The 14,856-nt window shown below is 36.8% G+C and overlaps 1 protein-coding gene across 2 annotated transcripts in view; it reads left to right on the forward strand.

Annotated features, from left to right (window-relative positions):
- Positions 1–14,856, forward strand: part of LOC150086861 (urocanate hydratase-like) — a 379,529-nt gene that overhangs the window by 307,907 nt on the left and 56,766 nt on the right. For both annotated transcript variants that reach the window (XM_090371633.1, XM_090371634.1), the window contains exon 19: positions 742–823. In XM_090371633.1, coding sequence (XP_090227759.1) covers positions 742–823 — 82 coding nt within the window. The remainder of the gene's footprint in view (positions 1–741; positions 824–14,856) is intronic.

Raw genomic sequence — 14,856 nt, forward strand, 5'->3', positions numbered from 1 at the left:
ATACCTGATCATGTATCAGTATTTACTTTTGCTAACATCAGACTCTATTGCATATTTGTTGTACCCCCCCCCCCCCCTTTTGAATATAGCCAAATTTATCCACCCTTATCTGATGGTAGCTACTATTACTTTTATTTATTTGTCACATTAATTTAATTTATTTATCATTTTTACTTTACAGATCACTCCTCTCTAATTGGCTTTATAATTCATCATAACTTATAGGATATTCACATTCTTTTTCCCTTTACACCTACATTTGCTCATATTTGTGCTATCCTTTTCCTTCTAGCATCTTGTGTAACTTTCACTCATATCTTCACTCCAACTTTCACATTTATTAATGCATATATATACAGTATATACTTATGCATCCTTTGCTGCTGCTTTGCACACTCCGGTCATCTGTCATATCATATTTATTTTATTTTATTTCTACCTTTCCACTACAACTCCAGATTTTAACCCATCATATCCTATGCTTCATATATATATATATATAAAAGCAAGCTGCTGATTACTGTTAGAAGGATTTTCTTCTGATGCCCAGAAATAAAATTTAAATTTATGATAAAAAAGGATTTATACTGCCCCTTTAAAGTAACTTGATGTAATAATAATCATATCAATTTTAAATATCTTTGTTTAATAAAATTAATGAATAGTTAATCTAGTCTGTGGCTTGAATTAATGTTATTTCAAAATCTTTTTATTTTTTGCTTTTTTTTTTTTTCCTTGTAGATATGTCAGTACAAAATTGCATTGGCAATGGATTTAGAGGAGCGACGTGGATAGCACTACATAACGGAGGTGGTGTTGGATGGTATGTTATAATTTTTAATTGGATTACTTGGTTCTATTTATGTATGTATGCTTGCTAATTTATCCACTCTTCCCCCCGGCTCAAGAAATTGAAATGCTTTATTTATCCACTCTTCCCCCCGGCTCAAGAAATTGAAAACCTATAAGAAGGATAATGAAAAAAAGATAAATGAAAATGTACAAATTATCTTTTCTGGTTATTTTTTTCCTTTGTTTACTATGTTTGTTTTACCATGTCTCAAAACTTGTAGGTACAAACTTTAGGAGTAAATAAAACAAAAAAACCACCAAAACAAGGAGGAGAAAAAAAAAAAAAAAAAGCCTTAATAAATGGATCCAAAAACCCTTTGAAAGATAGATATTTGGCTTTTTTTTTTGTTAGGAGCTGGTAGATCGAGAGTGCTTTGATATACACATTTATGTTGCACAATTGACTTTATTTTTAGGCGACTTTGTTTGTGCTAGAAATAGCATGTGACTCTCATCAGTCATCATCATTAAACTGGCATATTAATGAACACTATGACAACAAACAAGCCTGAAATGAGTAAGGTTCAAATGTGCTGAGACATCGTTATCAAATTGAAACGTTCATGAACGTTTTTTTTTTTTTTTTCTTGGTTTGGTGCTTGACCATGATTTAATATCAATTTTGTGATTTTTTGTAGTGTAGTGACTCCATTTTATATTTAAATTCAGTGTTCCTGCATAGTCATCTTAAGTGACTTCTTGCGTGGCTTCTCACACTTTCTTCAATAAACAGATGACTAATATCCACTTTACACACAGACATGCAAACAGCAATGCACGCGATGATGCACGATTATACTGTGCTAAGCTTTGCCAAACAGAAGGCATCCAGAGATTCACGTATTCATGAAAATTCATCAGCACTTACAAGAAAATGGTGCATTTTCACCATTTATTTGAACCACTGGAGGACCCAGAACAGCTTCTACTCCAGAATTGGAAGAGCCCTAAGAAGAGTTGCTGAAAATCCAGGCATGACAACCAGGAGGATACCTTTTGCAGAAATGTTAGTCATAGTACTGTTTCACAGATTCTACTTGAATAACTTTTATGCCCCCCCCCCTATCATGTGCAATCCATGACTACTAATGACTTTGCACCAAGAGTTTCGTTTAGTTGTGGATCCTGCCAAAGTGTTCTGAAAATCTGCAGTTCATCTCAACTGCTTCAGTTCATCTCAACTGCTTCAGTTGAGAAACATAATACTCATGTTTCAGCCCAAGAAAATCCTTATGCCACCACTGGATTGGCACATCAGCAAAAATTTTCCATCGGTGGGTGGGCAGGTTTTCTAGGAGATTGATAATGGTACCTCATGTTTTCATAAACTGAATGGTCTCGTATATAGTAGAGCGTAAGTTATCCAGAATGATTGATTGATGTCAGACGACCTCTTCCGGATAGCCAAATTTTCTGGATAATTTTTCCGGTAAGATTAAATAAATTTAATCTTACCTTATGATTAAATTAAATAATTAAGATTAATTAAATAAAAAAAATTATAAACTAATCTCGGAAAACAGAAACGTCCATCCGGGCATTTTTATGATTTTTATACAAAGCAGGAAAATTAGAAAGATTTTTAAATGCTCTTGGTTTTTTCAACTTACTGATAATGAGCATGGACAACCTGTGCATCCCAGTGGCATTTGCACACATAGCAATTGTAACTCGCTATTTTCTCATCTTAAAACCTCGTACAGGCATTTCTCTTTTAGTGGCTAGGGTTTTTCTCAATAATGCTTTCCATAATAAGCCCATCTCATCATTATAAACGTTTTCTTTCTTATAATTTGCTATAACTGAAGCAAACTTACTTTAAAAAGGATGCCACTGCCAATTTGTCTGCAGAATGTTTCTTGCCTCGAATGTCTAGTTTGTGTATACCGTGTCTCAGTTTAAAATTTTTCAGCCAACCTGTGCTTGCCCTAAAATCTTCATTACCTCTTATTTTTCGATTAAAATCCAATGCTTTTTCACACAACATTAGGCCATACACTGGTTCACCTAAACTTCGCTTCTGAATAAAACAGAAAAAAAAAATAAATAAAGTCCACTTTCTAAAGTGGCAATTTCAGGTTTCGACATCATCTTTTTCCTGGTAGATGATCCTTCGCTATCCATAATCGACACAAGTTCTGTTATAGCATTGGATTTTTTGTAATGTAGTTTTCCAACAGTTTACGGCATCAATTTTTCTTGATACCGTAAATTATTGAAGTCCCCACATTAAACTCTTTGGAGAGATTTCCTACATTATCACCTTTTCTAATTCTGTTAATAATTTCCGTTTTTTGTTGCAATGTTAAAACAACGCATTTTCTTTTTGTTCACATTTTACCATAAAAAATTGAGATAAATGATAAATCAAACAATTTTGGGCCGATATTATTTTTACCGAATTTGGAGCTAAACTAATCTGAAATTCACTCATGGTTTCCAAGAAAACCCAGTAGTCTCTGTGATATTTTTCTAAAGCACATTTCTGAAGGTCACATTGAATTCTAGGGGTTACAACCATAAAATAATAAAAACAATTTGCAGTTTTAGATTTATTTGGCTTTTTGTACAATCTGTTATAAACGGTTAGTAAACTTGATCTTTCACTTATTATAATCAAAATTCAGCAAATGTGTGACCACTATAACCGGCACTTACTGTACTACGGTGAATAAAAAAAAAAAAAGTCAACCTTTCAAATTATTCTGGATAATTGACGTTCTACTGTATCTCCATTTTTTGCATCACGGGCTATCAGAACTTTTGGAGGATGTACTGCTTCTGATAATTCAGTGTATGTGGTTCATGCATGATGGAGCACTACACCATTTTCTTTGGAATGTTAGGTAGTTCTTGAATGAAAGATTCAATAACAGTTGAATAGGATGTAGGGGACATATAGCATGGCCTCCTAGGTCACCAGACTTTTACCATTTGGATTTCTTTCTCTGTGTTTACTTAAAACTTTTCATGTGTGATAATGTAGATTACCATTGGATTCAGGGAGGGTCCTTGTGGACTGGAGATGTGTCAATGTATCTCCAACAATTCACAAAGGGATCAAAGGTGACATGAATAATTACAAATCTGTTAACTTAACTTCTGTTCCAGGAAAAAATAATGGTGTTATTGGTTAAAGAAGTAATTGAGTACAGTTATACTGCAGTCACAGCATAATTTGTTAAGAGGAGCAATCTTGTCTGACCAATTTGATTGGATACTATGATACAGTAACAAAGGAACTGGATGCAAAAATAATTTTGATATCATATACTTAAATTTCAGGAAAGATATATTGCACATATCTTTCCTGAGACTGCTATATAAATTGTAGCAGTGTGGCAGTAAGGGGAAGTTATTGCTTTGGGTAAAGGGATGGTTGAGTGGAAGAAGACAGAGCGTGGTTATCAATGGACCCTGCTCTTCATGGACTGATGTTATTAGTTGGATCTCCCAGGGTTCAATGCTGAGTACATTGTTGTTTTCTATAATTGTTAATGATACTGATAAAGATATATCAGGCTTAATGTCAAAGTTTCGAACATGTTGCAAAGGTTGGTAGGGTGGTTCATTACAGTTAATTACAGGGTATGCTAGGGGTAACAGTAAGATCTAGAAAAATTAGGCAGATAGGCTGATAAGTGGCAATTGAAGCTTAACATTGACAAATTCAAGGTCCTGCTTATGGGTAACTAGATTAAAATACCATGCAGTACTACACAAAAGTTATTGGAATTGAAAAAGACCTAGGGGTAATTATGCAATACAAACAGGTTGATAGGACAGTTTGTGGAGTCAATAATATGTACAGCAATTTTATCAGCAGGGATAAGGATGTTATCCCATTGTAAAAGGCAATGGTTAGGATGCTTAGGTACTGCATGCAGATCTGGAGGCCTACTTTTAGAATGGATGTGGATCTGCTGGAACCAGTGCATAAAAGGGCAAAGGGATTGACGAGGGAAACAAAAGGGTGGTCTTACCAAAACAAACTGCTTCAGTTTTGCAAATTGCAGGATCTGGAAGTTAGACACTTACCAAGTGATCTGATTGAGGTGTTTAAGGCTTTGAATGGATTGAGTAAGATCAATGTTGAAGGCATTTTCCTCTTGCTCAGACTACATACATGAGGTGGCAAAAATTTAAATTGAGGGGATGGTTGCAGGAGAGATGTGTTGAAGTTTTCTTTCAGCCAGTGAGTGGTTGATCGTTGGAACAAACTTCTCCATCTATTGTTGTGGAAGTGATGAAAACACTTTCCACAGCACCTGTGGAAACATTAGCCATAGGTGATGTGGTAATAATCAGAATTATTCCAAGCTCTATCCCATTATATGGTAACCTTTTGTAATTAAAAAAAATTGTCATTATCTTTTGTCAATTGTCAGATATCTTGCACTTAGCATTGAGAGTGCGCTTTTATAACAGACCTAAGAATTGGAGCAACCAGAGTATTAAAAGAGAATTGCATGCCTTAGCATTAGATAGTTGCGGCATATGATACAAGAAAGTAAACTTATACGGCATCAGTAAAAAAAAACCCTTCCCATTTTACCCATTCATTCACTCCAAAGATTTGTCCAGTTCTCCTTTAAAATTATTTAATTTATCAACTTCCACAATGAAAGATGAAAGTTTGTTCCACCAATTAACCACCTGCTGGCAAAAGGCAAATTTCTGCACGTCTATTCTACAACTGTCTTTCCTCAATTTGAGTTTATGGCCCCTCAGGTTCGCAATCTGAGCAAGAGGAAGAATTCTCAGCATGGAGTTTGCTCAACCCGTTCAAGGCCTTATACGCCTCAATCAGATCATCTCGCATATTCCTAGTCTCCAGGTGCTGCAATTTTCAGAACTTAAGCCTATCTTGGTACAAGCACCCCTTTGTTCCCCTCACCAATCTTGTTGCCCTTCTTTGTATTTGTTCTAGCAACTCTACATCCTTTCTAAAATGAGGCCTCCAGACCTGTACACTTGTACTCGAGGTGTGGCCTGACTATTGCCTTATACAAAGAGATAATCACCTCCTTATTCCTGCTTGCAAAATTCCTGTTTATCATTCATAAGACCCCTATGAGTTGCTCTGGCAGTCTGTCTGCACTGCTCAGAAAACTTCATATCTCCACTACCCTGAGTGTAGCACCACACAGTTGGTACATTTCTCTGGGGGGGGGGGGTTACTGCTACCCAAAAAATGCAGCACTTTGTATTTGTCAATGTTAAACTTCAGTTGCCACCTCTTAGCCCAACTTTTCTAGATCCTGTTGCAGTAGTATACTGTCATTAACAACCCTGCCAACCTTGGTATCATCTGCAAACTTGGACATTAAGCCTGATATACAGTCATCAATATCATTGATAAATATAGAAAACAGCAATGGGCCCAACACTGAACCTTGGAGGAATTAACTAATATTAGTCCACAAAGAAAAGTGTCCACTGATTACCACTCTGTCTTCTTGCACTCAACCATTCCTTTATCCATAGCAGCAACTTGCCCCTAATGCCATACTGCTCCAATTTGTATAGTAATCTTCCATGTGCCAACAGTATCAAAGGCTTACCTGAAATCCAAGTATATGATATCATATAAAATTTTTTGCATCCAGTTCCATTGTGATTGTAATATCCAATGAAATTGGTCGGACAAGATATACCCCTAAAAACCGATGCTGTATCTGAATCATAACTGCAGTCTTGTGTAGATGATCTTGCAATGCTTCTTTAACCAGGGAAAATAATGCAGTGACTGCATTATTTTTCCAAGAACAGAAGTTAAACTAACAGGTCTGTAATTACTCTTGTCACCTTTTGAACCTTTTGATACCCTTTGGGGATGCATTTGAACATCTTCAGTCTGTGGGGACCTCCCCTGAGTCCAATGATGCTCTCATAATTATGGATAAGGGTTTTTTTACTTCCTTTGCTGCCTCCTTTAATATAACTGGATAGATCCGATCCATCCCAGGTGCCTTTCCTATGTTTAACTTCGACAATTTTTCCTCCAGTTTGCTCTCATTTAGTTCAATGTTAGAGTTTGAATTACTCATGTGTGAATGTAGCTGCAAAAGACTCATTCGGTTTGTAAGCTACCTGAGCAGGATCATCAAACAGTCGAACCATCGATATCAAGTTTACTAATCTGATTCATCCCTTTCCTTCTAGATTTTACATAAGTCTTTGCTGTTTTACTTTGCATCCTTTGCTAAAGAGGTCTTGTAATCTGCCTTCACTTGTCTAACCTCCTTTGTGACTTGATTACAGACTAGCTTATATCTACCAGTCTTTTGTGTCACCTGATAATTTATTGGTATTCCATGCATTTTTCTTCTCTTCCCCAAATCTCATTAGTTCATATGACATCCATTTAAGCCTAAAACTCTAATAGTACAGGTACTCCCAACTTGGCGCCTCCGTAGCCAGGTGGGAAGGAGCAGCAGTGCATAGCACACACTTCTTGATTAGACCAGGATTCGAGCCCATCACCACCAAATACGGAGGATGTGGAAAGGTCAGGGAATGACCACCGCATATCCCTGGGGCAATATGGCCTTAGTTGCTAATGCTCCTTAAAACCAAATAACAAACTCCCAACTTACGTAAGGGTTGCATTTTGCAGAACTCTGCGTAAGTTGAATTTTTCATAAGTCAGAATTTCCCTAAATGCTTATGCAGAACTCGCAACTATGCTTGCTGAATTTGATTGAAGCAATAAAGAAATGTTCGACGAACATGTAAATAGAATTATTTAAATTTTTTTATCTCATGCATAGGAAAAATTACAAAAAAGGGAGGGGACAGGCATAAAGTCAGCAATTTTACAATTTGAGTATCGTTGCCAGAATCTACGTCTCCAGCTGATAAGTATGCCACTGTAGAGGTTGAGAGCTGTGGAAATTTAGAAAGGGTTTTTCGAACACATCACAAAATTTCTCTGCTGATGCAGAATTGGCACCGGCGACTTCATTGCATACTTTAATGTTTTGGAAACCAGCGCAATGCTTGAACATATAAAACCATCCATTGCTTGCGGGTTTGCTGTACTTATCCTTAATATCTTCATAAATGCTTGTTGCTTTTGCTTGAATGGTCATTAGACTAAGGGGCACTCGCTTCGGAATCTGATTTTCCATCCATACTTTCCATCCCTAGCTGTTTCATCTTTGATATAGCACCTGAATGTGGTTTTGTGATTACTGTTGATCCTTTAACATGTTCTTTTATACACACACTGTCCTTTATTCACTGTTGAAGCAGCAAGACCTAATTCCCATGTAATAGATGACAAACTTTGTACTGCTTCTTACTTCTTAACCATATTCATTCATTTCTAAATTCATTCATTCATTTCTTAACCGTATTCATTCATTTTCATCTTCATTTCTAGATCAGTTTTGTTTGGTTTCCTAGCACTGCCACCACTTGCACTTTCTGTTGGTCCCTTTCCCTTCACCATTGTAATAAGTAAATAGGAATGAAGAGAAGATTCTGAAAATTAATTTATGTTTCTTATATGATTGAAGATTTTAGTGAAGGGGAACACATTTCACCACAATAACGTAAAAATCCACACAATTCCAGTTATTGGTATCATCACAAATGCAATAAAATCGAGTTTACTACCCGTTTATAGTAGATTGCGCTAACAGAAAAGCCCAATAAACTGGAAAGTGCAAATTGTTTTTATTGTTTTATGGTTGTGACCTCCAGAAATGTTCTTTAGAAAAATATCAACAAAGCCATTTAAAATTGATTCTTATAACGGAAAATAAGATAATGATGAAAGGGTAGCACTCCATTATAAAAACGACCTTTTAGAGCGATAAATAACTTAGTTTTATAGCGAAAATTTCAACTTCCGAGGTCTTAGAACAAATTATCAAATTATGTGTCCAAGACACATAATTTGAACACGAGGTCTTGGAACAAATTGTGTTATTGGGTTCACATTGCGATGTTTTCACAATACCTCCATTTATTCCTACAGAATGAAAATACATTTCCACGATTTTTTTAAGTTTGCACTGGCTGGCAAAAACTTATGTAAAGTCGGATTTACAGAATTCAAATATTGTGTAAGTCGGGGAGTGCCTGTATTTCTTAGTTGGTATGAAAATCCTAGTAGCTTCCAAGATTAATTCCTTGAATGCTTCTCATTTAGAATTTGCTGTTGGTAACATCATCAGTTGGTCTCACTGTATAGAATTTAAAAACTGTTTGAGACCTTTACTCTTGACAGTAGTTATGTCTTTTATTACATTCCTCATTAGTACACTGTGATCACTGCCACCTAGTGGGTCTTTCACCTGCAGATTTTTAATGCATGAAGAATCACCGCTGATAACCAGATCAAGAGTGTTGAATCCTCTTGTTGCCTCTCTAACATGCTGCTGTAAAAAAGGGTCATCCGAGAAATCCACAAAAGTCTTGAAATTATTAAATCTTAATTAAGAAGAATATTAAAAAGATTTAATATTCTTCTTAACTAAGAGCATAACTCCACCTGTCCTGTGTCCTTCCTGTGTGAGTGACCAACCCACAAATTCCAGTCAGCATCTGGAAAGTTAAAATCCCCCATTATGAGACATTCTGATTTGCTGGCCCACTCTATTTCCCTGTATGCCTATTTGGTATACTCATCACAGTCATTAGGCCTATAACACTCTCTCCTACTCTCAGTTTTGTTTCCCCAGTTCTTATATCACACTAAACTGACTCAACATTGCACTTATCACCCAAGTCAACTAGTTACACTGTGTTAGATTTAATGATTTAATATTCTTCTTAACTAAGCATAACTCCACCAATGCTCTTGTCCTTCCTGTATATATTGTACTCCCCTAATTCAAATTGAGCATCACTTATGTCTGATTGTCGCCATGTCTCCGCTATTCCTACAATGTCTGCATTTGATGACTTAATTAGTACTTCAAATTCATCAAATTTATTTACAGTGCTCCTAGTATTAGTGAACATGCATGTCTTACTCTTAGTTACCCTATCACAACTCATGCATTCATTTCTTCCATGATGACACACAGCAGGGTCCAAAATCTCAGACACCTTGTTTTCCAGGCTGCTGCATGTACCAATAGTAGCAATGCAGGAAGCACTTTCATTATTTGCAGGAAGCACTTTCATTTCAGCCTGCAACTCTAGTTAAAGCATTAGTCTGTGTATCCCCCAAGCTAGCAGTTTTCTAACCCACCTATTACTTTTTTACCACCTATCACTGCCTCGATATCATCAGGAAATATTCTTGCACCCCTTATATTCTCCTTCCTGTTAACAAGCACAGACCACACAGAAAAATTCTACCCCCATGAGTCTTGCATATTTTCTCTAGGGCCAAATTGATTTACAAGGCTCTCAACATATACTCCCTCCTATCATGTCTGGGCAGAATTCCAGACACTCAAATTCAATCCTCACTTGCAACTTTTTCCAACATTGACCTGTACTTGTTAAGCAAGTCCTGAGATCTTGTACTCTTAATATCATTTGTGCCAATTTGTGCAACAGTATTACTTTTTGTGCCCTTAAAAGATTATATTTGCTCTACAATGTCATCTACTTTTAATGAGGAAGAAGAAAAGTACTGTTAGCTGGAAGTTGGGCAGTAAAAGAATGCTGGCTGGTTGCGGTCTTCAGACTGGTTTGGAAGAGAGAGGGAAATTACAGAAGCCAATTCAGAAGAACAGTGCCCATCCATGGAAGTATCTATAGAAAAGGCATGCAGCAGAAACAGAATGAGACAGAGAGTGGAGAGACTTTGTTAGCGTTGGATCATTAACTAACCTAACTGTCCTCTTTTGAATGGAAGCTGGAAGCCTGAGAGAGAGGGGGGGGGGCACTACCTCAGATGTGAAAACAATATTCTGTGGTTGGGTGGAGTTGCAATTTGTACAGAGTGACCAGCCTTTTGGAAGAAAAATAATGTCAAGATCAAAAGGGAAAACCCAGTTTTTCAGATGAAGAGGAAGCAATATTTCAGATGTGCTTATGCCAAGAGAGATTATAACTCAGGATAATCCCTAATAGACATATGAGGTCTTGTCTAGAAATCTGGGTGTCCTCGAACATATACATAGAAACAGAAGAATCGTTTTTGTGAGATATAAGACAGGACTGAATTTTAGGAGGATTAAAATTGATTAAATTATCCTTGCCCGATTGGAGAATTACCCAGAGATCAGCATTTAAGGAATTGGTAATGGATATTTGAGAAGTTGAAGCTGTTTGTGCAGGGTAAGCTTTCTCCAACTGGAAGGTGGATTGCAATGTGCTATCATCAGCAAAACTATGGACAGGATATCCAGTCAATGTAAGAAGGTCATTAATATAATTTAGGGTATATTAATGACCTTCTTAATATACCCATTAATTAGGGTATATTAATAAGAAGGTTATTAATATACCCTAAGGCCTGGTATGGCCAGGCCTGCAAATAATTAAACTCTTTGAGAAGACAGGAATTGTTGCTAGTTCATGTATTCAGAGCTTGCTTAATACATGGTGGCATTAAATTCTGTTCAATTGACTGAGCAGAAATTAATGCTACACATATTAAACATACTCTGGATTAACCCCCCCCCCCCCCAAATCCTCAAGAATGCTTTCAAGGGAATTAAAAATACCCAAAACTTCAGAAATAAAGTTTTCATTAAAAAAAACATGTATTCAATGAGAATGATCCAGATAACAGAGATGAATTTACAGAAAAATTATGAATTTCTCAAGATGTGGGAAAATAATGGAAATTTGGCTGATGACATCTTGTGGGGTGTGAGTAGGTAATTTTCAGGTGAGGACAGGCCATATTAACAGTTGCATTTATTGAGCAGTTGAGATGGAATTTGATTTTATTCTATTGTGAGTAGATGCCCAAATTGCTGGATTCAACTCCCCCCCCCCCCCACCATTCACAATTTTTTTCTGTAGTGCTAGTTAAAAGACCAAGTCTATCAAACCTCAGCATAGTGAACCTAAAAATTTAACTAAAAAATTCATTAAAAGTCATCCTGCATTATGTTCAAAATGCCCATTTTTTTTTTGGACTAATTACACAAAAGTTTAGCAATGTTTCTAAATATACTTCTTCTGATACCTCCCCTTCAGAGGAGAGTGTATAAAAGTGTATCTTAACTTTAAGCTTGCCCAGAAACAATGTCTGTATGAGAGGGATGAGGTGCAAGTGAAGGGGGGGGGGGGGGGGGGGAAGAGAGAGAGAATTATATAGAGTGCAACCTTGATGTAACACACCTCTTCAGGTTTGCTGTATCGATCGAACAACACACCTGAAGAGGTGTGTTACATCGATTACACCCACAGTTTCAGATATACTGTGAGTGTGATCAAGTCCTCCAAAATGAATTATGAAAAAAAAAAAGTAGCATGTTCAAAGAACTAGGAATTCCATATTGGAAAATGGAAAAGGTGAATGCTATATATACTCTTATCTACTGTACATCCTACTGCCTTATTTACAAGAGGGAAATGGCTGTATTTTCACTTTTGCTTTGATACGTTCAGTATTCAGTTGCAGAGTAATTTTTGTAAACAACAGGACTCGACAGAAACTAATTACTGTAGGCACTCAGTTTCTCCTCTTAGCTAGAGATGCAGTAAAAGAACTCAATGATTTCCCCATTTAAGGAACCAACAGTAATCTCCCATCTTGACAGAGCCCCAAGCAACCTTGGTATTGTTTTTCTATTGCAGATACTTCCTGGTGGAAGCGCTCTCCTTGTTTATCACTGACATCTTAGGAAGGATGTAGAACTGCTAGAATGAGTACAAAGGGCAACAAGATTGGTGAGGGGAACAAAGGCGTGCTCTTGCCAAGAAAGGCTTAAGTTTTGCAAATTGCAGCACCTGGAGAGTAGGCACCTGCAAAGTGATCTGATTGAGGTGTATAAGGCCTTGAATGGCTTGAGCAAGATGAATGCTGATAGGATTCTTCCTCTTGCTCAGATTAAGAGCCTGAGGAGGCACAGATTCAAACTGAGAAAAGACAGTTGTAGAATAGATGTATGGAAATTTGCCTTTAGCTAGCGGGCAGTTGATTGGTGGAACAAACTTCCATCTTTTGCTGTGGAAGTTGATAGCCTAAATAAATTTAAGGCTGAGCTGGACAGGCATTTGGAATGAATGGAGGGGTGAAATGGGAGTTTTTTTTTTTTTTTTTACTGATGCTGCATAAGCTTGCTTTCTTGCATCGTATGCCTCTACATCTGCTAAATTTTCAGGAAAGAAATCCAGATGGAAATGAAGGAAATGCATTTTCAGTGACATTCAGCAAGTTTGTCACCAGTTGCTCATAGTTCTCTTCTTTTCTCTTTCTGAGGAATCCGTGTACCATAGCCTTGAAAGATCTCCATGCAGCCAGTTCAACATCATTCAGGTTTCTTTGAAATTTTTCATCTTTTAGGAGCTTTTTTTATTTGAGGGCCTATGAAAATTCCTTCCTTCAGCTTTGCATGAGATAAATTTGGAAACATTCTCAGTAAATATGCAAATCCTCTGCGTTCTTTATTCAGTGCCTTAGTGAAATTCTTAATCAGTCCAAGCTTTATGTGTAAAGAGGGAAGAAAAACCTTTTGTGGCTCAACCAATGGAACATACTTTACATTCCTTTTGCCTGGAATATATTCAACTCTCTTGTCCCAGTGTTGTACTACGTAGTGTTTGGCTGTTGCATGACTATCCCACAAACCCAGGAAACGACGGTATTTAGTGAAACCACCGTGAAACCCAACAAGCAGTCCAATCACTCTGAGATCACCCCAAATATTCCAATGTATAGCAGCAAGAATCTGGGACATACTATCATAAGTTTCTTTCAGGCCAACAACATGAACAAGAGGAACTGATGGTAAAGTATTTCCATTATGAAGCAATACTGCTTTCAAACTTAGATTTGACACATCAATGAACAAACACCATTCAGAGGTACTGTGATCAATGTCCAGTTCGTGCATAAGACCAACAATGTCTTTGCAGACACACATGTTGTTTTCCATTGCAAAATATCTTGAAAACTCTTCATTTTGCTTAAGGTATATTGCAATGTTGGTACCTTTGGTGAGTAAGTTCCACTGTTGTAGTCTGGATCCAAATAATTCAGCCTTCTCTTTGGGTAAGCCTAAGTCTGTGATCAAGTTGCTTAATTCTTCTTGTTCAATGTATTGTGGGGCCTTTCCTTTTTCTGGCTTGTAGTCCAAATCATGTGAAGTACATTTTTCCGCGACATCTGGTAAAACGATTTCTTCTGTACCTTCATCACTACTTCCAATACCTCAAGGTTTTGTAGGTACTTCCAATACCTCAAGATTTTGGTGGCACAGGTACTTGCCGTTCTTTACTGTGTGGCACTGGCCTATTTGCTGATGGGATAGTTGGATATTTGATGCAGTGCTTGCTCTTTTTTTAGAAATACAATCGATTCTGGTTATTTGGGACACATCGGGACTAGTGCATTTTAGCCCGATTATGCGGCTGCCCAATTATCCGAAGTTTCACGTAAGTAGTTAAAAATACAATGTACCCCCACCTTTACAATTAGTTCACTGTACAATCAAATCATGTTACGATGAACTCACCATAGTAAAGTACCGTTCACTATACAATGTGCAGTAAGCGCCGATCATTGTGATCACATTTGTGAATTGAATTTTAATTCTATTAAACAGCGATTCTAATTAGCGAAAATAGGAGGAACGTTATCCACAGGCTATAAAAGTAAAGTATATTAAGCACAAATTTACCCTTTATTACCTTACCAATTAAAAAATACATGAAATTCGGAAGAATATATGTGATAATCGGAATAATTAATACGTACTGTAATATGTACATAATAACTAAACTAGTTGACATTTCTGTTCACTGACATTTGTGGGTGGGGGGTTAAAATTTAAAACAGTAAAAAGATAAGCAATCAATAACAAAAAACATGGCACACACAAATTGCAAGTAACACAATATGCGTAAGTGGGAACGGAG

This window comes from Mastigoproctus giganteus, chromosome 4, assembly GCF_048544385.1.
Source record: "Mastigoproctus giganteus isolate SK-2022 chromosome 4, ASM4854438v1, whole genome shotgun sequence".
Classification (NCBI taxonomy): domain Eukaryota; kingdom Metazoa; phylum Arthropoda; class Arachnida; order Uropygi; family Thelyphonidae; genus Mastigoproctus; species Mastigoproctus giganteus.